Source organism: Leishmania braziliensis, chromosome 31, assembly GCF_000002845.2.
Source record: "Leishmania braziliensis MHOM/BR/75/M2904 complete genome, chromosome 31".
In the NCBI taxonomy this organism is placed as follows: domain Eukaryota; phylum Euglenozoa; class Kinetoplastea; order Trypanosomatida; family Trypanosomatidae; genus Leishmania; species Leishmania braziliensis.
Window position 1 is genome coordinate 135,603 of NC_009323.2, and position 24,108 is coordinate 159,710.

Below are 24,108 nucleotides of genomic sequence, written 5' to 3' on the forward strand. Positions count from 1 at the left end.
CCACACATGCCAGCAACGGCGCTCATCGTCAGAAAGGGAAGCGAAAAAAGCAAAGGAGGTGACACCGCTCTGCACGACCAGAGCAAGGGGGAGGTACTGCGATCACCATGCCGCACCACGAGCCTAAACGTGCGCCTGAGAAGCACCAAGGCTGCAGAGACGGGAGAGACGCGAAGCGGTCGTGAAGAGACAGGTACGAGAGAAAGAGAAGAAGAGACCACCTAATGACCAGTCCTGAACCCACACACATAAATACACACGTACATGAACGACGCCAACTGAAGAGCCGAAGCAAATCAACGCAGAATAAGAGAGAACCAGCGAAACAACGCTGAACAAGGAAGGGACAGGCGAAAAGGGCCGTGTCACCGACTCGCTCCTCCGTGTCCTGTGCTCGTATCTATGGGTGACGTAGCCAGCGGGAGGCACAGCACACACCCAAACACACACACCCAATTACTCACCTTGCACACTCTGCATAACCCCATCGCAGTAGCTTCGCTGATTCGAAGGCGCACAGTCTCAAAATAAAGCGCACGTACACACAGAGAGAGAGACACACGCCAGAGGAACTAACGGGGTACTGCTCAGGGGGAAGCGAGCGGCATGACCGCAAGAAGAGGTGAAGAGAGGGGAAAGAAAGGCTGTGTGGTGGTGTGTGCCTATTGGAAAATTGAAGAAAGCGCCGCATCTGAATCGAAAGCGGAGTGATGCAAAACGCGGGTGCGGAGAATACCCCAGTAATAAGAGCTGAGGGGGAGAAAAAGCGAAGGAGGCGTGATGCCATCGTCAGTTGTGCTTAGACACTTGGCATCACCCTCCTTCATTGGCTCGTATCCGACCCACACCACATCGTAATCGAGGAAGGCATCAGGAAAAAGAACAAAGCAGCACTCCAGCTGGTCTTCCTAGCCGCCCTCCTCCTCCGTCCCAACCGCCCATTTTTCGACGTTTCGCCGTGCAACCACTCCTGCGTGTGGCGCTGCTGCACAACCGCTGCCATCGAGCCCTCCCTCGCCCATCGCGCTGTCCGTCCGCAAGGCGGCAAGGGCAAAGGACAAACACTAAAAACCGGAGGAGGGGGAGGAGAGATGATGGCATCCCCCCGGGCACGAGAGCACGTGAAGAAGGCACAACTGGAGGGGGGGGGGAGTGGAAGTGGCCACGAAGAAGGATGAGGGTGGCACCCCTGGACGGCAACACCTGATAACGCATGTCCGCCGCCAGAGAGAGAAAGAGATGCACGTTGTGTTACGCATGGAAAAATGTGGCAGCGTGCACGTTGTAAAGAACGGCTGTGCGTATCCCCCCTCCTCCCTCCCTCCCTCCCTCCCTCTCCAATTTGCTCGAAGTACGCCGCAGAGACAGGAGAAGGGGAAAACAGAAAAGAAAGAGGGGATGGTACACAGTGGAGGGGTGGGTGGACCACAGCCCCGACAGAAGCCACACAAGCACACCGCCGCACAGCTTCCAAATAAGCACGCTGAAGAAGTTGTGACGCAGAGGAGAGAAGCATCCAGCCAACGTGTGCGGCGCATAACAGAAAGAGAAAGTCAGTCCATTTTTGCCGCCTATGCAGAGCCATAAAGTTGCATGGAAAAGGGGGGGTAGGGAAGAATGAGAACCTCGGAGCTGCGAAAGCGCTAGTGACGGCAGGAGATGGGCGGAAGTAGAAGGGAGAGGTGGCGGAGGTTATGAACGGATCAGCAAGACCAAAAAGGCAAAAAAAAAACGAGTTCGCATTGAAGGAAACGGAGAAGTGACGCTTTACAGCGAAGTAATTCGGGGGAGCCCTAAAAGAGGGGAAGACAGAGGGGTGAGGCAGTGGCGGCCAGTGCGGGAGTACGGGGAGGGTACAGCGGTAGAAAAGCGCGGTGGCGGGTCTCTGAGAAGGGAAGCGCGAGAAGACCAAATAAATTAGAACTTTTCACCTCCGTATTACAATAAACGCATGAAGCGAGATTGATTGAGCTCCCCATCCCATCGACAGGCACAGACAAGCACACAAACGCTCCCACCTCCCTGCAAAAGCATCACCACACCTCATCCTCTGAAAGAGTAGACGCGAACTCGAAACGATTTGCGCACACACCACGTCATGAGAATGCATGAGAGACGAGAACGACAATATGAGCGCCTATACGCGAAGACGACGTTGCTCTCACATGCGGCGTGGCGCACGCTAGACTACAGGAACATCTCACATTGACAGAGTGGCACCGCTACCTGTTGAAGAGCAAACAAAAACTAAAACGCAGCAGCACCTGCACGAAACTGGGCTCCATAAGAAACGGCACAGCCACAGAAAGACAAAAAAAAAAAAAAACAATAAACACAACAACACCGCTGTGTTTCCCATATCATCATAAAAAAGCCTCCGCTGGACGGTTTCCGCAGGCGTCGGATTCGTACAGCCAACAAAAGTAGCGCCATGACACGTATCCTACTCGTGCTAAATCTCGCCATAGATGGAGCTGGCCGTCCCCCACACGACGCCAATGACACCGACGATGAGCAGCAAGTACGTGGAGAGGTAGTGGTACCACCCAACAGACGACAGCGACCAGCTGCCAGCGTACATGACCATGAGCGCCGGGTAAATAAAGCCGATGAAGCCGCCAGAAAAGCCGCCAACAAGGCCAAAGGCCACTTTAACATTCGGAAGAAATAGCCCAGCCACCAGTGAGAGCAGTGCCATGAGGCCGCACACACACGCGTTCTTCCACCACTCAAGCGTGTGCACATCCACGCGGATGCAGTGGTAGATGGCATCGCGCACCGGGATCATGTGCAGGCCGTATCCGACGCACAGCTTGAACAGGATACCCGCATAGCCGACGCCCATCATCTTATCCTCGATGGGGTTGTAATGCCTCAGCGCGGAGCCCGTCATCGCAGCGCCGAAGTCGAGGTAGCCAAAGAGCCCAGCGAAGAGGTACAGCACAAACACCATACCAACCGCGATGCTAGCACCCAGCGTGAGGCGCAGCGGCGTGGGGTTCTTCATCTCCTCGTAGGACTCGTACGCATTCAGCTGCGAGACGAACGCAAACATGAACGTGGCCAGGCCAGCAATGGCGGTGTTGCCCGTGTTAAAGAGCCGAATCTCCGGACGCGGATCTGCACGCAGTCCATTTTGCACGCTGTGCACCACCATCGCGATCACAAAGTACACGATGAACACAATCGCGATGCAGGAGAAGTAGCGCAGCGAGTTGATCTCCTTTGGCAGGCACAGCGGCAGCATGGCCACAAGCCATACGATGAAGGTGAGCAGGCGCTGGCCCCAGATGCCCAACAGGAACGCCGGCGTGCTGTCAGCGTTTTCGAGGAAGGCAGTCAGCACATCCTTCGCTGAGATGACGTACGAGACCTCTCCACCAAAGCTCAGAAACCACATGCAGAAGGCGAGGAAGTAGTCGGCGCCGGGGCCGAGCAGCGTGCGCACAATCTGCTCGTAGTTGCGCAGACCAGTCCTGGTACCGGCCTGGCCCAGCAGGTAGTAGGAGTAGATGGTGAGGTACGCAACAACAATCATATAGAAAATCGCCATAACAAGACCAGAGGAGTTGAAGGCGTACGGGAGCGCGATAATGCCGGCACCGATGGAGGAGCTCGCCAGGTTGAGGCCCGTGGAAAGCAGACCGCCGTAGGGCACAACGTAGTTGAGGTACTTCTGAAGCTTGTTCGCAGGCATGCGACGGCGGGCAACGCGGTCGGCGCGTACCCTGTCCTGCATCTCGATCCGGTTCTTCGGGTCATGCCGCGAGAAGTCGTATGGGTCCGGCACCTCAGTGGAGGAAATGTCCTCCATCCCCTTCACATCCTCCCCGACGTATCCCTGAGTTACCTCCACATCGAACTCGGAGGACAGGTGTAGTTGCTCATTATGTTGCTGGGTCTCCGCGAGCTGGGAACCATGGTTTTGCGGGCGAGGTAAACCTGCGTGGCTCATCGTGTTATTGGCGTGTAGGCGTGCGGCGGCGGTGGCGCTGCATGAAAAGCCGCAGGACGTGAACAGCAGAGCTTTTTTAGATTTGAAAGAGCTCAACGAGGCTGGCTGACCGTCTTTTCCTTAGTCTCTTTCTCTCATAGGGTGGTGTTCTCCAGGCTGTTCAAGTCCGCAGGAAGCCCAGAGGCTGGAAGTCGGATGGGCGTTGGTGCACGTGCGTTTACGCTTCTGCCTTCGCGCAGGCAGAGGAGAGGAAGAGAGGGTGTCGGAATAATGGGGTGATGAGGGAGGGTGAAAAGGGCTGTTAAAGTGGAGGTTAGTGAAGTAAGTGGTTGGGTGAGCGGCGGCGCAACAAAGTGATGAAAGTTGCGGCCATGTGGGGTGGCCGTTGACGGAGTGGGAGTGGGGATGCGTGTATGGTGTGCAGAGGGGAGAGGGTCAACGAGAGGTGGCACAGCAGCGAGAGGAGATAGAGGCGGGAAGAGGGAGGAGGGGGCACGGAGAAAAACAGGTGCCAGATGCATCCATAAAACCCGTGAAGGGAAGCCGTGATGGTGACCACCGGTCTTACACGTCTTGAGGAGGGCCATCGCTAACAAAAATTGTTTTGTGCGAAGCGATTCTGCATGACTGAGCGGCGTGATGCAGCAGTCACTTGAGAATATCCACCGGTGTTTACGCCCAGGACACTCCGTCTCACCAGGGGTATATGGAAGACTTCTGGTCCGCAACAGAAGCCTGCAAGGAAATCCGCACAAGGCTCGCTACGGTTGCCCAGAACTATAAAATAGGGTCACTTGGACCCCCTCGCAAGCGTCAGAGACTTTCAAGAAGCGCCACAAGCATTGCACATCCGGCAAAACAACCTCACCGCCATGCAAGCAAAGGCGCATACGTTTATGCCCGTCGTACTGCATCGATAAGAAGCCGCAGGGCTCCACAGACGAAAAGAAAAAAAAAAACAAGAACACGAAAAGAGAGATTAGGAGGAAGCCCCCACACATGCTTGAATCGCCCCGCCTCCCCCGCTGACGGATGTACTCGCGTGCTTCCTCGAATATGCGCACAAGCATGTTGCGTGGGAGTATGTGACTGATAAAGCGTGTAAAGCTTTTAGGACTGACTACGATATGGAACCCTTAGGAATAAAGAAAACAACAACCTTGAGTTGGAGATCGACACATCAGTGGCTGCATCATCCTTTGCGTCCGCTCACCTAGACTCCACACTTGACCTCCGTGCACTCAATGTTCACCTGCGTGCACGCATCACGGCTGCTGTGACCTTCATGTATGATGAATCTGTGGATACGTCAGCTCAGCAACGGTCTCACACACGACTGCACATGGGTAAGTGCGCCTGCGCACATGTCCGCCGATGTTCACTTCGTGCCTATGAGTGTGTGCATACGCATTGCGGTGTCTGGGCTGATAAGCACACAAACTACTCCCTCTCCCTCTCCACCCCTGTAGTCTTTCATGGGATGCCAATGAGTGGGTGAAAGTGCAGAGGGAGAGAGCGTGTGTGTGTGTAACGAGGTGAGTGCACAAGCGACGCATACTGCGAGAAAATGGGTGAAAGGGGGAGGCGAGTGGGCACAAAACGCGCCTACCTATCGGCAGGCAGCACACGCCTTGGGCCCACTGAAATGAGCAGACGAGGGAGTGTCACGACGATCGAAGTCACCGACAACAAAAAAGAAAACGTGGAAAAGAAAACAGCGGGGCTGCAGTGGGCAAAAGTGAGGCCTACAGAGAAAAAAAGGGGCGGAAACCTGCGGAAGTGCGGCACACGCAGAAGCAAAGCACAGTCACGCGCCAGAGAGAGGGAGAGAGCCGGCTGAGAAGAGAGGGCATGCGCCAGGTAAACAATACGGCGAATGTGCCAAGGAGAGAGTGAATGAATGACGTGGGGAGGAGGGGGGGCTTGAGGGGAGAGGTGAAGGCGGCAAAAGAGAGGGTACAACAGGATTTCAGCTCCATAGGAGTCAGGGGAGAGGGGGGAAAATAAGAGGTTGATCGATTAGAGGGGAGTGCCATCGAGTCTGAGAGGCACGTGCGCGTGGGGTCGGCAAAGACACGCCCAAAAGACGCGAGAGAGAAGGAGAGAAGGGTGATGAAACCCAGCGAAAGGAGTTCGAGTGAACACACAGAAAGAGGAGGGAGAGGGGAGGAGAAGAGGGGAGGGGTGCACCGACAGATTAACAGGGGAGAAGCTCCGCAGAGAACAGGACAGAGGCCCACAACACCGCTGGGAGGGGAGGGGACGCTTCCGTGCTCTGCTGCTGTCCGGTCGTTTGCGCGCAGGTGCGCGGACCGAGGGAGGGGGAGAGACAACAGAGAAAACGCACAACGTAAAAGTCACAGGGCAGGCGATAAGCGCATATCTGCACGAAAGAGGATGGCAAAGGGGAAAAAAACATCGGGCAAGAAAACACCTCCTCATGCCTGCCGCCCCCAGACAGGCGACACCATTAGGAGTGTGCGTTGTCCCTGTGAACGCCTCTCACCTACTACTCACGGGGAGTGAGAGGTGACTTCTACACAGCCGCACCCTCTTAAGTGTACAACACGGTGGGTCGTCGACTGGGCACTCGTCGCCCCTCGGCCACCGGCAAGAAGGAGAAGAGGCAGAGACACACGGCACCCTCACACCTGCGCGTTCTTCGCCTGTACGACCAGTGGCCTCTGCTAAGTGCGAAGTGGGGACATGAATGCACAAGCGCACCGGCGTGAGGGCGGTGGTGCTCTGCACTTCTTTCCTGAGTGGGAGTAGAGGGGAGGAACGAACATCACACACGCACACACGCACACACACACACACACACACACGCACACACACACACACACACACACACACACACACACACGCACACGCACCGCAGTGGAAAGCGGAGTGGGAAAGACAAAGAAGACAGCGAAAAAAAGCGAACATACATGCGCAGCTATAGGTGGTGCGAGGCCCCGCTCTTACGTCCTTTCACAAATGCCTATCAAACGATAGTGTCGATAGAGGCATGGGGTGCATACAGAGAGAGAGAGAATAGGAGGAAAAACCTCGAGGTGATCACGCACTGTCTAGAGATGGGGGGAGGGAAGGCTACGCTGAGGAGCACGCGGGGGGTCCAGGAGTGAGGCACAGGGCAGCTAGGGAAGCGCCCGCCTCCTTTTTCAAGCGAACCGGATTGCGAGCGTAGGGTTGAAGTCAAAATGTCAGCAGGCTAAAGGCCATAGCTGGTGGCGAGGCCTTGAGGAGCGTGAAGACGGAGCGACAACATCAGACGTCCACCGCGTCGTGCGCAGCTACGTAGGCATTAAAGGACCCACACAAGTGCCAGCAAGAGTGACCAACTGTCCTGAAGGCCAACTAGGATGATTTCGCTTCCGCCTCTCACACTCCGCTGGGACCATCCACCGCTGCGTCAGCGCAGCCCTACACTCCCCCCTGTCCTCCTCTCCGCTTGCGCCGTCGGCCCTTCTGGGTGGTTGGCTCCGTACATCGAAAGTGGAAAGGCAGACCTACACGAGAGGCCGAGAGAGAAGAAAAAGAGGGGAGGGTGAGAAGAACAATGCCGCACTCGATAGAGGGGGCGCACACACGGCAGCGCCACGGGAAAGAACGTGTGCGGGGGAATCTGCCGCTGTGCGAGAGAGACAAGAATAGAGAGAGAGAAGAGGATGGGGAGGCGAGGGAGAAGGCAAAGGAGAGAAGAAATCGAAAAGAAGAAAAAGTGGCGCAAGAGATTCGAGGCGAAGTGCGGAAGCCGTACACACACACACACACATCACATGCATCTCGCTCAGCCGCGACTCGCCATGACTTCGTCGAAAATAGCGGCACCCGTACCCCACACCACGGCAATGACGCCGACGATAAGTAGCAGGTGGGTACAGACATAGTGGAAGAGGCCCACACTCGAGAAAGCCCAGTTCCCCGAGTACATGACCATGAGCGCTGGGTAAATGTAGCCGATGAAGCCGCCCGCGAAGCCGCCGACAAGGCCAAAGACAACGTTGATGCGAGGCACGAAGAGACCGCAGATGAGCGACAGGACGGCCATCGAGCCGCACACACACGCGTTCTTCCACCACGCGATGTCATGCACGTTTGTCTGGCATACGTGGTAGATGGCATCGCGCACCGGGATCATGTGCAGGCCGTATCCGACGCACAGCTTCAACATGAGGCCACCGTAGCCGACGCCCATCATCTTATCCTCGATGGGGTTGTACTGCTTCAGCGCGGAGCCGACTACCCTTGGGCCGAAGTCGAGGTAGCCAAAGAGCCCAGCGAAGAAGTACAGCACAAAACAAATGGACACACCAATGGTGGACGCAGCCGTCATGCGGCTCACGGAAAACTTGTGCATCTCCCCTGCCACCTCCATGGAGTTGAGCTGTGAGATGAAGGCGAAGAGGAAGGTGGACAGGCCGCCGATGGCGGCGTTGCCCGTGTTGAAGAGCTTCACAGCAGGACGGGGGCGTTCCTGCAGTCCATTCATGCCACTGTGAATGACCATGGCGACGGCAAAGTACACGATGAACACAATCGCGATGCAGGAGAAGTAGCGCAGCGAGTTGATCTCCTTTGGCAGGCAGAGCGGCAGCATGCCCACGAGCCACAGCACAAAAGTCAAGACACGCACACCGGAGAGCGTCTTGAGGTATTCTGGTGTGGACTCGGATGCCTCCAGGAAGGCCGTGAGGACATCTTTCAGCGAAATTGCGTACGCTACTTCCGCACCAAAGCTGAGAAACCAGAGGCAGAAGGCGAGGAAGTAGTCGGCACCGGGGCCCATCAACGCGCGCACAATTTGCTCGTAGTTGCGCAGACCCGTTTTCTTCGCGACAATGGCCAGTAGAATGTACGAGTACACCGTGAGGAAGGCGATGATGAGCATGTAGAGCAGGGCCATGAGTACACCTGACGCGTTGAACGCAGAAGGGAGCGCGATGATACCCGCACCGATGCAAGAGCTGGCGAGGTTGATGCCGGAGGCCACAACACCGCCATAGGGAAGGACGTAACTGAACCACCTTTGAAAGAAGTTCAGCTCCGTGCGACGGCGGTGCACCCGCGCCGCCCGCTCGCGGTCCATGCGGGCGATGCGACTCTCTGGACTGTTGACAGAGAAATCGTACGGGTCCTTTCCTTCCTGCGAGTCATCCGGAGTAGGCACCCGCTTCCCTTCTGGCTCTTCTATCCCAGCCGCGTATGTCTCCTCCTCAAAAAGCTCCGTTCCGTCTCCGTTCGGAGAGTGGTACTCCCACTCGTGCTCATGCTTCTTCCGATTTAGGTGACGCCCCGACGAACTTCCTGCAACGGTGATGGACATCGCTGCGTGTGTGTGCGGCGTGACGTTCGTAGAGGCGTATGGCGGAAAGGCGTTGCTGTGAAGCAGAAAGGGAGAGAGCGAAGAACAACGTACGTTACAAATGAGCCTGTGAAGGTGCGTCCTTGTTGGGTATTCACGAGCCGATCTCAGCGCGGTTGTTTATGAGAAGAGAGAACAGAAGTGTCACAGCGTGCAATGTACGTCTGCAGATCAACGGGGGAGGAGCGCAGAGAAGCGGAGAAGCAACCAGTGGTGCCCAAAGACACCATCCCAAGTAGCGATGCGCCTGTGTCCCTGGGCAGTGGAGGGACAAGACAGAGCGCGAAGTCACACCGAGAAGCGGCAGTACTACGGAGAGCCGGACTGCAACGTTAAACAGTCGGAAGAAGGCTAAAATGAAAGTGACGAGCCGGAAAAGAGATCGACCACTCTGACCTAATCTGTTTTTACCTCTGCTCGTTCCCTCATGGCGAGGGGAGAACACCTCAGCCCGTGACATCCACAGCTCACCACCTCCACACTCTGGGAAGCCAAGCAGCCCCCCTCCCCCTCACTCCTGCCAATGCCATGCCTCCCCCCTCTGGTGGTGGAAGGACCGGCACCCACGACGCGCGGGAGGCCGGGACGCTGCATCGCTGCTGATGTCGACGGCCAGGTCGTGAGTGGTGTTGCGTCGGCGAGACCCGCGGCCATTAGCACGTTTGCCCCCACCCGTATGATGGGCAGCGGGCCAGCGTGACTGGAACGCATCTCCCCCGGCCCTGAGTGCCTACTGGTGTGCGGAGCCTGGGCCCTGCCGAGGGATGCACCGCGTGGCCACCGGCGTAGTGGGGGCGGCTGTGAGACAGGTGGGCGGAGTTTGAGGCAGGGGCCGTGCTGAGATGACTGGGCACGTGCACTGCTGTACGGCGTGCTTGGTGGCAGAGCGTGGGTACATTGGAAGAAAAAACAACAGTTACGGTCAGCGCAGCAACAACATCGAACGCGGCTTGTCCGTTGGCGAACGTACAGATCGTACACGAAAAGTAATTCGTGGCAATCGAGGCGCAGTACTGAGCAGCGGAAGAGAACGAGAAGGCAGGCGGAGAAGAAGCACGACAAAGCACATGCACCTCCTGCTCCCCTTTCAAAGAAGGGGCTGCACGCATACACACGCGTGCAACCAGCCGGGCGTACGCCGGACAACTACAAGGAACGTAGGCCCATCACCAGCACCCACACGGGGAGTCAAAAAATGTGCATGCGCTTGAGCGAGGCGAGTCGCAGCGCAGGGTGACTCATGGCGTTCAGCGTCTCCAGCAGAGACTGAGCACTAACTAAGGAAGGCGCTCCGACATCACGCACCTCCGTGTCATCGCTCATCGCGCAGATATCGTTCTCGCTCAAGGCAGTCACCGAAGACAGAAGCTTACACGAGGTCTGCAAGGGTGTCCCTCCACGTCCGCCGCTGCCGCTCCTGCTCCGCCGGCTTTTCAGAATGGCCACCGCTAGCAGCAGCTCCAGCCCTAAGGCATACCCATACGCGGGCATGTCCGGTGCGGAATACGTCGTGAGAAGGCCGTGAATGTCGCTGCCAAAACTCCCCTGCAGCTCGGAGCAGACGCCCGCAAATGAGATGGCGACTTGCTGGTGCTCGCGGCGCTCCTGCATATTCACCGCGCTCTGTTTTTTGGACCGCTGCAGCGCCGCCATGATCTCCGCCTCGGTCATGTCGGGCGGGTACTCGCGCTGGAGCACGAACAGGCTCACAGTGGTGAAAAGAAATTCTTGTAGTGGCGCCTCTGCGTTCTTCAGGCACGTTGCTGCAGCCCTCCTGTACTGCGCAATGCTCTCGCTGGGCAGCACACCAGAGCGCTGCGTCTCGTACGGGATGAAGACCTTTGCCTGACTCGCCTCAAGATAGCGCTCCACGGTGGCGCGCGTCGCCACAGCACCGCCAGCGCCGTCCGTGCTCAGCTGGTCTGCGGTATAGCGCAGTGACTGCTCCACCAGCATCGTGAGCGATACCGCAGCCTTCACATCCGTGACGGCGTCCCCATGAGCCTGCAGGAGCTCCTCCATCGTTGGCGGCTCGGCCGCCCTCACATCGGCATGACCCAGTGGTGGGAAAACGTGGAAGAGCCAGCTGCGGCGGTGCAGCTCGCGGTACCGCAGCACTGCCGCAAAGAGCAGCCGGTACCACTCCGCCGTCTCATCAATGTAGCCGCCCGGCACGAGCAGGCGATAGTGCTGGATGAACTCCGCGAGGGAGATGCCCACCTTGGCTTCGATGTAAACGCGGAACAGCGGCGTTAGCTGCTCCCACAGCTGACGCGCTCTGGAGTGGAGCTGCGCCTCGAAGGTGACTCGACCTGTCTGTGGCGGCCACGTCAGCAGCAGGCGGCGCACCACTCGCCCCATACGCTGATCTAATGCAATCAAATCGTCCCAGTTCTCGACAAACTCGATAGCGCCGGCCTGTGCGGAGAGAAGGACGTTGTCGGGTGAGGTGCAGTCGAGCTGGAACGCTAGCCGCCGCGGGTTCACAGAAAGCAAGTCTACTACGCCGTGATCAGTCACCGTCTTATTGCTCGTGGTCGACGCTGCGGCAGCAGCAGCAGTGCGGTAGTGTGTCGTGGCCCCCACCGCATACCAGTCCAGCAAATGAAAGCGCATCATCCGCTGCGTCTGCGGAAAGAGGTTGAGCATGAAGTGGCTGCAGCGGCGAAGCTGGGTGACTACGTCCTCCTCGTCCTCTGACAGCATGGCACCGAGTCTCAGTGCCTCCAAGAGGTGCTCCAGCTTTGGAACCAGCTCCACGCACTGGCAGCGGAAGGAGATCCAGTCACGAAGACATGCATCCCACTGCTCCGAGATGGCACCGCCACAACCGCCGCCCTGGCCCTGCGCAAGGTACTTGCGCAGGATCACCGAGTACGAGAACTCCTCAATAGAGCTGAGGTGCACCCGGTACAGTCCCTCCCTGGTGATGGTAGAGTCGGCAAAGTCCCCCATGGATTCACCGGGCTCACTAACACAGTCAAAGAGGTTAGTGCTTGGCACGTGACTAATGAGAGATGGCAGGGACGCCGACGATGACGCACACAACGTGTTCCAGTCGATGGCGACAGTGCCACTTGTGAGAGGCACGAGATGCTCTCCTTGTTGGTCGGGTTGGACAACGCCCTGAATCATATCCCTTTGCCCTTCGTTGTCTACCACTACAGTGCATGGCTCTTGTATGATGGCAAAGTCAAGCGTCTCCTCGCTGGGCGTCGTGGTTGTGTTTGACCAAGCCGTCGACATGTTCTGGTACGCCTCCGTACTTCCAATGACGGTTGCATCGTTCGGCGTGGGTGTAGAGTTGGTGTACCCCGCGGCCACACCTTCAGTTGCTGGAGCGACGGGAGCGCCGTGCTTGTCGACGTCGAACTCCTCCATCATCTCCATCTCCTTGATGGACTTGCCCTCGCTGAGGGCTCTGATGCAGCGGTCAAAGTAACACTCGATAGTCGTCGCAAAGCGCTCGTAGTTGGGCGAGTGGTCGCAGTCATTGTTCCCGCCCATCTCCACCGGCAGCACCTCCGGGTCGATGAGCTTCAGCAGCTCGCCCTTATTGATGTCGCTCGCGGAGAAGAGAAAGATGCACTCGCTGATTGTTCGGGGCAGCTGCCGTAGCAGCGGCCTTATCACATAAGTTAGCGCACTACTCATATTACAGACGAAGATTCGGGCAACAACGCCAGGAAAGAATTTGCTGATGCGCAGCGCCATTTCCTTTTGGAAGATCAGATCCGTGTTGCGCAGCACCGAGGCGTTTTTCTGATTGATGAGCCACGTAACCATTGCCGTCGGGTTCTTTCGGTCGCAGCGCACAGCCCAGCTGAGAAACATATCCAAGTTTGCCTGCCGCTCAGGCCGCTGTGCCGCCGTGGGGCGGTCGCGCGCTGTATTGAAGTAGAGCACCGGATGACCCTCCTTATCTCGCCCTATGTACTGCACAATACCCGCCCGCATCGATTTGCGCAGACTGTCCGTCATGGTGTACTTCGCAAACACTGTCCGCTCCATGTCATCGCGTCGTCGGAGCTTTGCAACCGTCTCCGCAATGTCAAACTTCTTGTTGGCAAGGAAGAGGTAAAGCCACCCGTCAAGGTAGTCGTGGTGGACCCCCATGGCCCGCTTTACCTCTCGTAGTGCTGCCACATGCTCGCAAGGGCATTGAAACATCGCGCGCACGAAGTTTCTGAGAAAAGGAGCGATGCTAATCACACGTCGAAAAGGAGAAATGGGGTTGCCGACACGACGCCGACGGAGATGCGCTGCCCCTTCCTTTGCCCCCACTACGTGCTTGCGTTGCCCCTCAAATGTACTTCAGTGCGCGGGGGCAGTCTGTCAGCTGCGCAGGGGAGTGTGCGTCAGCTCCAGGAAGGTAGGCCAGCCCGCCAACCTGGCGCGCGCACACAAACGGGCAACACTTGAAACGAGCGAAAAGACGGGGCAGGCAAAACACCCCCAAAGCGAGCAACGCGCGAATTCCTCTTCGTTGCCCGATTTTGTTTTTTTGTGGCGGTGGACAGCCGACCACACCACCTCCAGGGGTGTGTGATGCGATTCACCCATGAAACGAAAATGAACGATGCGCACAAGAGAGCTCAGCAGTGCAGAGGACGGTGAGGTGCTATCGCCGCTTGTTTGCTCTACTCTCTCTCTCGCTCTCTCTCGGTATATCACACGGCGTCACCTTCCCCCCTCCCCACGTGGGCGATTTTGTGCCTCGTCGCGCTCTACGTTTTGAGCAGTGACCTCAGTGAATGACGGGACGCAGGAGGACTTGCGGAGGCCTAAGCAAAAAAAAAAACAAGTGAGTTGGCCGCGTCGCTCAGAGATGTTGGGTGTATGTCGCTCCTTCCCCGCGGGGAGAATGGGGGGAAAGGCGAAAAGCAAAAGACGAAGCAGCAGAAGTGAAGCAGTGAAGCAGGTCGATCAGCAAAGCGACAGTGCAGTGCTGTAGGGATCAACCACTCTCTTTCTCGTCGTTTTTGCCGCTGCTGTGCTGCCTTGAACAACGACGGGGGGGCGAGGGAATATGTGCGTGCGGTGATGCTATCGATGCCAAAACAAACTGTGTGCGCTCCTTTTCCTTTGAGCTTATCTTCCCACATCGACACAGTGAGTAGAAAAGCCTCTCTCGCTCTGTGTGTGTCTGTGTGGAAGGGGAAGGGGGGTTGCCAGTGCAGTGCGAGTCGCTACAGCGATGAAGAGGCGCCGTACGATGACCGCTCAGTCATTCAGTAGCACAGCAGTGACAGTGCCCCTTCGCGGAATCCGCTGCTGTCCCTGGCTGCACAACCCTCCAAGGAAAAAGTGGGTCACCACCGCACGCTGTGTCGGTCCACCTCAAGGAGAGCAACCACAGCAGAGAAGCAAAAGAGACGAAGGTGGGGCACCTGCTCGGAGCAGAGGCCGGAGATGAGAGAGAGAGAGGAAATGACAGCGAGGTGGAAAGGAAGGCTGTGCTACACCCATGCCTGTGCAGTGGTGAGGCACACACACAATAAGTGCGTACTCCGCATGTGAAGACCTGTGCGCCCCCCCCCCCAAAAAAAAAAAATTCAATGCGTGCGCGCTCGCCACGCCAACGTGCAAGAGAGCGCCAATCCGCGCTACAGAAGGCAACACGCCGTATTCGGAGAGCAAGAGAGAACGGCACAGCGTGGAGAAGCAGGGGTGGGGGAGGGGGGAGGGTCTTTCTTTACCGTTGACGATCCAGTGATTTCGGGTAAAGGGCAGCGAGGAGAAAGCGGGAATGAGCAGTGCATGTGAGGGACGTCCGCCCCTAGCCCAGTAGCGCTCGCCTCGCATCCAACGGCGCTCACTTAGAGTAGCGCAGCGACGTCCTCGGCAGAGAACTCAACCCCCGCTGCCGACAACCGACTTGCGACAGGGCGTGATGTCTCCCCTCTGTCGCCGGCGCCCGTCACAGCGGCCTTCGCAGATGCGGCGGCAGTCGACGTCCGCTTAATCGCACGGACAAGAACGTAGCGCACGAATGGGGGGACGAGGAAGGGGTGTCTGTTGCACGCGCAGGCAAGCAGATCGAGGCCCTCTTCGATCCCCGAACCGCCACTGCCCCGCCGATGCACCTCTTCCACCGCCCGTGCAAACGACTTCGGGGCCACGCCAAACGGCTCATACAGCCCCTCAAAGGAGGTAAGAAGCCCCAAGAGCGCGTCTGCCTGGCCCTCTACCTCCAGCAATCGAATGTAGGCCGTCAGTGTGCTGCTAGTATGCAGAATCATCTTACCGGATGCGTGAACGCGCTGGAGGCGCTTCCAGAGTGCACGGGCCTCGACGCAGCTCTCTGCCGTTCCCTCCTGCAACAGCGCTGTCATGACCGCTGCCGTGGTGGCGGGTGTCTCTTTTACCCTGTAGACGTGCAAATTCCTCTCGTACACCTCTTTGGCGTGGCTGCCTGGACTGCACGCGAGGTATGCGTTCCACAGGTGCGTGCTGGAGAGAAGCGAATCGGCGTGCCGCGTGTCGGCCTTGTCAGTGATGCGGTCTGTCGCACTTTGGATCTCCGCCAAGGAGGCGCCACAGCGGTGCATCGCCCGAAGATACTCACCCCACGCTAAGGCAGGCATGTACGCTGGCCCGGAATTGCAGGCAGCGGCAGCGTACGACGGAGTGGGACGAAATCGATGCACGCAGAAGCGCTCCGCCAGCGATCTCACTTGCGCCGCTTCGTTTCGGAAAACCCGCTCGTCCGTGAGTCTGTGCATTCCCATCAACGACAGCAGCGGTGCCGATACGATAGGATCCCAGCGAGGCGAGGATGCAGCAGCAGCGCCGCTGCTCCTCTTGCCCTGGCCGCCAAGAGGTGCGCCTGTTGCTGTGAAAGAGCCGGTCGCACAACCATTGTCTTCTTCAAATGGCTTGTGCAGTGCCACGGCGACCTTCTCCAGCTCGGCCAAGGACGGCGCAGTGAAGGAGGGCCGAAATGAGCTGCAGCGCGCAGTCTCCAGGAACAGCGCGATGATGTGCGAGCGGTCTTCGCGCACGGCCTTCACCGCATCAGACGAGCTCGCACCGCAAGGTGCGACATGTGCTGGCCACTTCTGCACCAGTGACACCACAAGGGCGGAGGCGGTGTGCCAGCCCCAGAAGGCGCTGATACAGAGAACTGCGTAGAGCGCCACGGCTCGCTGTAGCTCACGTGAGTACTGGAGTGCATGCAGAGCCTCCCAGAGTTGCGACTCTAGTCGATTACAGTTCTCTGGGTCTTCATTTTGCTGGAAGCGCACCGACTTCAAGTACACGATTAAGCCCTGAGCTGGCGCCGGCAGCCGTGGGGGCAGCATCCGCTCAATCACCTCCGGCGAGAGGGACGGTGGTGTGCGGGCCTCGCGAATCACGCAGTGCCGCATTACATCAGCTGAACGCAGACGCCGCTGCAGGCGCGTGTCTCCGCCACTCGTGCTGCGCCACGCACCAAACTCAATCCGAGGGAAGTGCGAGAGAAAGCCGACGCCCGGACCAGCGAGGTTGGGCGCATCCACTGGCTCTGTCCCTGAGCGGGCTAACTTTTTAGAGGAATCACGAGTAGCATAGCGCGCGTCCAGCTCCTGCGCCAGGCTGGTCAGTTCGTGGGAGGCAGTGAGTGCCGTAGCAGCTTTCTCCTCGATGTGCTTGTTAGTGAGAGAATTGAATACGACGTGCTGGTGCACCAGCGCGGCGCTATGCGCCTCGAGAAAAGCGCTGATGTACTGCTCCTTGTGATAGGGGCTTGTTGTAGCCTTTTTCTCCCGCAGGCGCCGTGTCTCAACGCGCGCTACTCGTTGAGCCGTCGCGCGCAACTCGGTGGATGGCGCATCAAGCACAGACCCAGCGCAGAGACGACACGTGGATCGCATGAGCGGAGAACAGCGGACTTTCGCGTGGCGCATGTACCGCCCGCAGAGATGCACGTGCGCAACGAAGATGAAAAGAGAGTGCGCAGAAGAGAGAGAGAGTCAGAACGGAAGAGAAGCTCACTGATCGATTTGTCTGGGACTCAGACGCCATGAATCATTCATCGCCTACGTCTCCGAGCGTGTTCTCAGCTATTCGGTGGCCGTGCCACTGTGCGTGGGTGTAAACGGACATCGTTAGTGCGTGTCACCCCCGCGTACTTCACAGCCCTCATCGCATAATTTCAGCTAAGCGACTCTGAAAGGGGGAGGGGCGAAAGAAAACACAACAGCAGCGGGTCGCTAAAGAGCGCTTATAGATAAAAACACGGGAAGAAGAGACACGAGGTGACGACGACGACGAGCCGACAGCAAATTCGAAAAAAAGGGGGGCAGTCAGTGAGATTGGGGTGCATTCATCTGATGCGCATACGTCTCTCCCCCACTCCCCCCTCACCTGCACACGCATGCATGAGGCGCCACTCTCTCCATGGGGTCATTGGCCCACGCGTCGCCTTGCGTTACTCGTCGCCTACTGACTACAGTCCCAGCGCTTCTCGCAGCTCCTCCAGCTCTCGCTGATGAGACGCCGTGAGCTCAGTATGGCGCTTTAGTTCGGCAATGTTGATGCGCAGGCGACTAAGTCGGCGGCGACGACACGTGTGTTCAGGGGACTCGGAGGTGCTCCACATGAAGCCACTATCGCCTCGCAGCTCTTCCTCTCTCGATGGCCAGCGCGTGGCGTAGGCCCACGGCCCCACCTCCCAGTCCTTCAGATCTTTCATGAGGCTCTTAACGCGGTTCACAGAGCACCGCGAAAGACCGTAGTCTTTGGCCCACATCTTCGTCTCCGAGGCATCGGCCCACCGCCACTCCGACGCTGCGGCCGCCGCGAGGTTTCCTAGGGCAGTGCGGTTGAGCTGCTGAAGATCCACAACATGTCCATCTTGTGCATCATCGTAGGGGAAGGTGGCGTGCAGCCGCCATTCTGCGTCCTTGGCAGTTGACCGCTCTTCGTTCTGGAAGACCGTCACCACATCGTAGGGGTGGAGGCTCGCCAAGTCCCTGGCCTGCTGCAGGCGTAGGTCCTCCAGCTCCAGCCAGCATTTATCTCGCTCCTGCACATCCAGCACGTGCTGCGGCACTTGGAGGGTTGAAAAGTACGAGCTGAAGTCGAAGCCATTCCCGCAGCTGGACGTGGCGGCCCGCTTCTGCAGGACAGCCTTGTACTGCGAGAGGAAGCCCACTGAGTGAACGCCGTCCTCCACCTCTGCTGGTCGGTAGAGCATCAGGCGTGGCCTGGCTTCCCGGCGACTGCGCTTCGACACAACAGGTGAGACGGAACCGCTCTCGCTTCTTGGTGAGAAAAAAACTCCGTGCCCGTCCCGCTCGTCAGCGGCCTCACGCTGACGCAGATCGTCCTGCTCCACCGAGAAGCGGATGTAGAGGTCATTGTGTTCATCCTTCCACGCGTAGAGCAGCGCGTTGCGTTTCAGCGGCTCTTCCACCTCGGTAATATGGCACAGCGCATACTGCCACCGTGACCCGGTCGAGACAGACTCGTGTCGTGCGCGGTGAGCCTCGTCCTCCGTGGAACCGGTCTCGGAGGCGCAACTGCCGCTCCGCTCCTCCGATTCTTTCTTCAAAATGGCTATCTGTGCAGAGATGTAAGACGCCTGCACCTCAGCACCATCTTCGATAGTGACAGTGTGTGCAGCAGCCGTAGAGCTTGCACGTGTGCCGCTGCGTGAGTGTTGGGACTCCCGCGTGCGGCAGTGGCGTGAGCTGCCTGCTTTGCTGCTCTTTCGCGAGGAGTCGTGGTAGCGGTGGCAGTGCCGACTGCCGCTGTGCTGACCAACAGCATAGGCAGCCAGAGACACGGGACAAGGAGGTGGCGGCGCGATGTCGCCGCTACTGCCTTGCTGCACAGGAGGCGCCAATAGTTCGATATTAGGAGCTATCGCTTCGCTCTTCACACTAGACACTGTCTCCTTGAGTGGCGCCCTCACGACGGTCGGCGGCGCTGGCTCGTCAGAGTCGCCCGTCAGCTGAAACAGAGCAGCCATCAAAGGGCGTGTTAAACTGAAGAAGCGGTACGACTCGTTGCTGCTGGCTGTGACAGTAGTGGACAATGACCCCGCAGCGGCACCTGATGATGGCGCCGCTGCGCGGTTATCTGCCACTGATGTCTGTGCCTCCGTCGACTGTGGTTTATACAGTGGTGAGGCTTTGGTAGTCGCACAGCCGGCACCTTCAAAGTAAGAAAAATACGAAGATGTGGACGGAGTCCAGCGCTGTACTGAGGACGACCAGTCCTGCGAAGCGGCCGCGAGTGCTTTCCGCGTGGCACCTCTTAAATACTGAGCCACGCCGCCTGCCTGCGCCTCCTCCTGGGTGGCGTGATGAGTTTGAGCAGCGGAAGACGAGGACGGAGTACCATCGACTTCATTCGTAGCGGCAAGAGGTTCCGCAGCAACATCGCTCACCTTGCAGTCGTCCGCGTCGTGCTGCTGGGCGTCGGTCAGGGTACCCACGCGCTCCGCAAATGGCAGCGGTACGCTCAGCAACACCTCATGGTCTGCCATGAAGAGCAGCAGGCGATTCGCCGCCCAGTCGGGCAATACAGACAGCACACCTGTCGGGGTGGAAGATGTGCTCTCACGCTTGCGGCTGTTGTAGGACCGCTGGGGGGCGTACAACTCCATCAGCACCGTGTATGGAAAAGTCACGGCGTGATGGTCAGCTGAGACGTTGTTGTTGTTATACGCGGCCGTAGTCTCCTCAGCCGGCGCCTCAGCAGCATTTGTGGCTGCAGGGGCCGTTGAGCCGCTCTCTGCCACCGCTGACGACGAGGACCGCGAAGGAGGAGAGCGGATGTCATCCAGCCAGGCCTCCAGGTCCGTATCTTTAAAGGACTCCGCCGCCAGCTCTTTCTCCATTGCAACACGCCACGGATCACCGACGTGAGGCGCGGCAACCAGCGCAGCCGCCCCTAGTGCTTTGCGAGCCACGGGCATCGGTGCACTGCCAAGCAACAGCACCGTGCCACTGTTCGTCACGGCAGCGGTGCAGGACCACGACCTCTCTTCCTCGCTCTCTGCGCCTTCCTCGACCACGAGTCGGTGGCGGCCGAGGGGGACCCAGTGAAGAAAAAACTCCGAGACGGCAAGGCGACAGCCGGGGCGGGGGACGTCGCTGTTGGCGGCATACACTCGGCGCGTCTCGATAAGATCTCCGGTGCACCCACACAAGCTCCACAGCTCCAGCGCGGGTCTCGCCAGTATGACTGTCATGGGTATGCCTACCTGATACGGAGGCGCGTAGATGGCGATGCCAACATCGCACACACGTGTCGGAGCCACCTCCTGTACGAGGCTCACCTCCTCCAGCACAAAGGCGCGGCGAGGACCCCAAAGAACCCGCAGCAGAACAGTGTTGAGCTCGGCCACCCCGTCGCCCTCGCCATCCCTTAGCTGCTCTGGTTGTACCGCATCGGCAGGCACGTCTCGTGCACGTGAGGAGAGGTACACGCTTACCAGCCTGTACCCTCCTGATGACGACGACGCTCGCGAGAAGGCGTTGTGGCAGCGGTTGCAGAGCTCCACACACGGCCCGACAAGAGCAACGCGCGTGGCGACGCCGTGATCAAGGTGGTAGAAGATGCGCTCCGACATGGACGCCTTCTCCATTGTGCTCAGCACGTGGTCCTCCTCTTCCGGTGTGAGGTACTGCTGCTGCAGAGGGGCCTGGCGTGGGCCGCGGCAGGCCTGCGCACCACTATCCCCGGTGGCACTCGTGAATTTGCTGCCCTCTGCAGCCATTCTCTTTTCCTTGGGACGCGCGTTGGTCTGCCGATACCACAGCGGCGCCCGCTCGAGCACCGCTGCCGCCTCCTTTTCAACGTCGAAGAGCACCACCGTGCCCACCTCGTCGATGCTCACCACAGCCGGCGTCAAGGAGAGCGGGTGACACGGCTCGAGAGCCACCTGTGTGCACTGCATGCACACCACCTTATTCGTCCGGTGCTGCGTGTGGCCTAGGCAGAAGTGCGCGCCGCTGCTCATGACGGACACGCCGTGCACCATACGGTCGCTACCAGACGCGATGGAGAAGTACCGACTCCACTTGGACAGGAAGAGAGCGCCATCGACAAGGACGGGCTGCATTGCCGCGCACAGGTACGACTCACGGACCTGAAACCTCTGCCGCGTCTCGATCAGTTCGAACACGCCTGTCGCAGAGCAGGCGCCGGGCAGCACCGCAGCAGCTGATGCCCTGGGCACGGCTGCGCTGCTAGAAATCCGGTTTGCAACCATACCCAACATCGAAGAGGATTGAGACGTGGGCTGTGCCGCGGAGGTGTCCAGCGCGGGAAGTTGTCGCTCCCGATAAAGTCGAACGCCAGTGCGGTGCACCGTCACTAAAGTGGTGAGGCCCACGACGCAGAGCGAGTTGATGCTCGAATTCGGATAGGGGTCCAGAATGACGGCTGAGGGGGGCCGGTAAGGGGAGAAGCGGCAGATATGTGCTGTGCAGTGCTCTTGTAAATTGCCGCGCATTCCTCGAAACTTCCGACGGGTGGGAGAAAATTTAACGCCGTCTTTCGTGTAGAGTCCACTGCGGCTCGAGCGCGACCCATGCGCCAATGACAACCCTGACGCCTGAGAAACTGACCGGCATGAGGAGTTTGCCGGAACGTCTCTGCTCCGCCTCGGGCCCTTCGGTGAAGAAGTGGTGCCGGACATATTACGAGGCGATTATGCACAGCGTGCTCACGTGTGTGCGGGTCTGTTTGCACGTGTTGGTGTGGTGAACAGCAGTGTCGGGTCCGTCACCTGCCGCTGCTGCTGCTGCTGCTGTAGTGGTACTGTGTGCCACACTTCAGCCAATCAGGGGAGGTAGGGGACAGTCCCGCTGGCCCATGGAGTAGGTGGCTTGCTACGGTAGGTGCACGAGGCGCAGCCACCCTCAAGCGATGCAACACACTCAACGTGAGAGCCCGCTAAAAGGCGACTACTGAGGAGGAAGTTCGCGTTTTCAAGGAAAAGAGAAGCTAAAATGATGTGTCGTTCCGCACACGAGTCGATGCAGGAAGGGAGAGACAGACAGAGAGAGAGAGCAGAGCAGAGCAGAGCGGAGCAGAGGTCCAATACATCAATTAGGATGTCCTACGGTCGTTGGCGCGAGTTGACCTGACCCTCGTCTTACGTGTGGCGACCCCTCAACTTAGTCACAAACGGCAACGCGCTCTTCTGTGAGTAAAACGGGATCAGTTTGGGCTTATATTAAAAGGGGGCGAGAGTGCCTCGCCTCCCTTTCTTCAATTCGGATCGTGCGATGCACAACGCCCCGCACAAGTGCGCTCTTGTCGTGACGCCAGACAACGAAAGAAACGAAAGACGAGAGAGAGACGAGAGAGGGGGAGGAGCGAAAGGAAGAGAGGAATGTCGATAGAAAAGGAGATGCAGAGCAGGCACAAGGGCACTCACCTCACTTGAAGACCCACGCCCTTGGCTCTGCTCGAGGAAAGCCGCAGGTCGACTTCAATGAGGAGAGGAAACGCAGAGCTGCCGTGGAGATGCGCAGAGTGCCCACGTAACGTGCGTGTCTTATCGGTCCTCTTCCGCCACACAGTGATCCGCCGCCAGCACTGTCTTGTGTCTTGAAGTGTTTGTCTTTGCGTGTAAAGTTCAGGAAGCACGAGAGCGCATCCCTTGTAAGGACACGCACACTCTCTCAGCACGTGAATGAAGGGGTGGACAGAAAGAAGAGGGCACAAAGAAAGCACAAGAGAGAGAGACGACACATTCCGATACATCAACACACGCACGCACGTCAGCGCCACATGACAGAGAGACGGTAACACACGTACCCACAGCGGAGGAGAAACAGACAAGTGGAATAAAGAAGAAATGCGGTGAAAGGGGGAAAGGGGAAGGGGAAGGGAAGGACAAGAACCAAGAAGATGGCGCCAACACGTAAGCAGTACCAGCTCAACGCGGCAGCAGCAGTTCATTAAGATGTTCTCCTTTGAGGGTTTGTTGGATATCTATGGGCTTGTGACTTAGCCACCTCACCAACCTCGCGCCTCGCGTTATACAGTTTTTGCCAAAGTAAAGAGAACGGGCTGGTGGGGTGACTGAGCCAGTCGCCGCTGCTGTCGCTGCGATTGTTTCATTCTTGTTGCGACGCCATGGATCCACACGCTGAGATAGATCCCTAACGAGGGAGAACAGACGACAAAGGAGGCAGCATGGGAGCCACAAGGGAAAAGTGAAACGGCTGAAAGACAGATGGAGGAAACACCTGCTGGGAGTCGCCCAAAAAAAACCGCTACGCATACGGGCGTGTACGCATGGAGATTGATGCTGCAAAGAGAGAGTGGTTGACCGACGATGAGCACTGTGTGTAGGAGGGCTAAAGAGTTCAAAGAGTGCACGAATGGGAGGGCTGGCATGCCGTCCCTGGCAGCGTTGTGCAAAACCATTTTCTTTTCCTCTATCCTCTTTCACTGAATGCTGAGAGCAGATCTTGAAGAGGCTTGGTCAAAGTGCCGAATAGGTCACTTCAGCGACGCCCTTCAGAAAGGCTCGGGCGACAATGCAACAGCAGAAAGCACCGTGCACCGCTCGTGGAAGTTGTAGAAATGAAAAGGGTAGAAATGAGGACGGCAAGAGCAGCCAAGGCAAAAGCCCCCGCATACACACATACATCCACACACGCACACATATGCACATATAGATATAAATATTTCTCCGAAAAAAAAAAAAAATAACGCGGCGAAAGGGGAGGAAGCGAGTGCTTTGCCTACGTATGCATTTGTGAGAGAATGATGGTTCTGTCCTTGAGAGGAGGAGGGAGAGACGGCTTTCTCTCTTGCCCCCATCCAC

General features: G+C 58.1%; 5 protein-coding genes across 5 annotated transcripts; all 5 read right to left on the reverse strand.

The window, feature by feature from the left end:
• Positions 1-2,452: 2,452 nt before the first annotated feature.
• On the reverse strand, positions 2,453-3,955 carry AAT1.3 (putative amino acid transporter aATP11; the record flags this gene model as incomplete). The annotated part of the gene is made up of 1 exon (XM_001566996.1): positions 2,453-3,955. One exon carries the CDS (start codon positions 3,953-3,955, stop codon positions 2,453-2,455), a length of 1,503 nt encoding a protein of 500 aa, XP_001567046.1.
• Positions 3,956-7,751: 3,796 nt separating this feature from the next.
• AAT1.4 (putative amino acid transporter aATP11) lies at positions 7,752-9,287 on the reverse strand (the record flags this gene model as incomplete). The annotated part of the gene is made up of 1 exon (XM_001566997.2): positions 7,752-9,287. One exon carries the CDS (start codon positions 9,285-9,287, stop codon positions 7,752-7,754), a length of 1,536 nt encoding a protein of 511 aa, XP_001567047.1.
• A 1,227-nt stretch (positions 9,288-10,514) lies between these two features.
• On the reverse strand, positions 10,515-13,496 carry LBRM_31_0480 (hypothetical protein, unknown function; the record flags this gene model as incomplete). The annotated part of the gene is made up of 1 exon (XM_001566998.2): positions 10,515-13,496. The coding sequence occupies one exon, from the start codon at positions 13,494-13,496 to the stop codon at positions 10,515-10,517; it is 2,982 nt and encodes a 993-aa protein (XP_001567048.2).
• Positions 13,497-15,145: 1,649 nt separating this feature from the next.
• On the reverse strand, positions 15,146-17,182 carry LBRM_31_0490 (conserved hypothetical protein; the record flags this gene model as incomplete). Its single annotated transcript, XM_001566999.2, has 1 exon — positions 15,146-17,182. One exon carries the CDS (start codon positions 17,180-17,182, stop codon positions 15,146-15,148), a length of 2,037 nt encoding a protein of 678 aa, XP_001567049.2.
• A 575-nt stretch (positions 17,183-17,757) lies between these two features.
• LBRM_31_0500 (conserved hypothetical protein) lies at positions 17,758-21,963 on the reverse strand (the record flags this gene model as incomplete). Its single annotated transcript, XM_001567000.2, has 1 exon — positions 17,758-21,963. The coding sequence occupies one exon, from the start codon at positions 21,961-21,963 to the stop codon at positions 17,758-17,760; it is 4,206 nt and encodes a 1,401-aa protein (XP_001567050.2).
• Between the last annotated feature and the right edge of the window lie 2,145 nt (positions 21,964-24,108).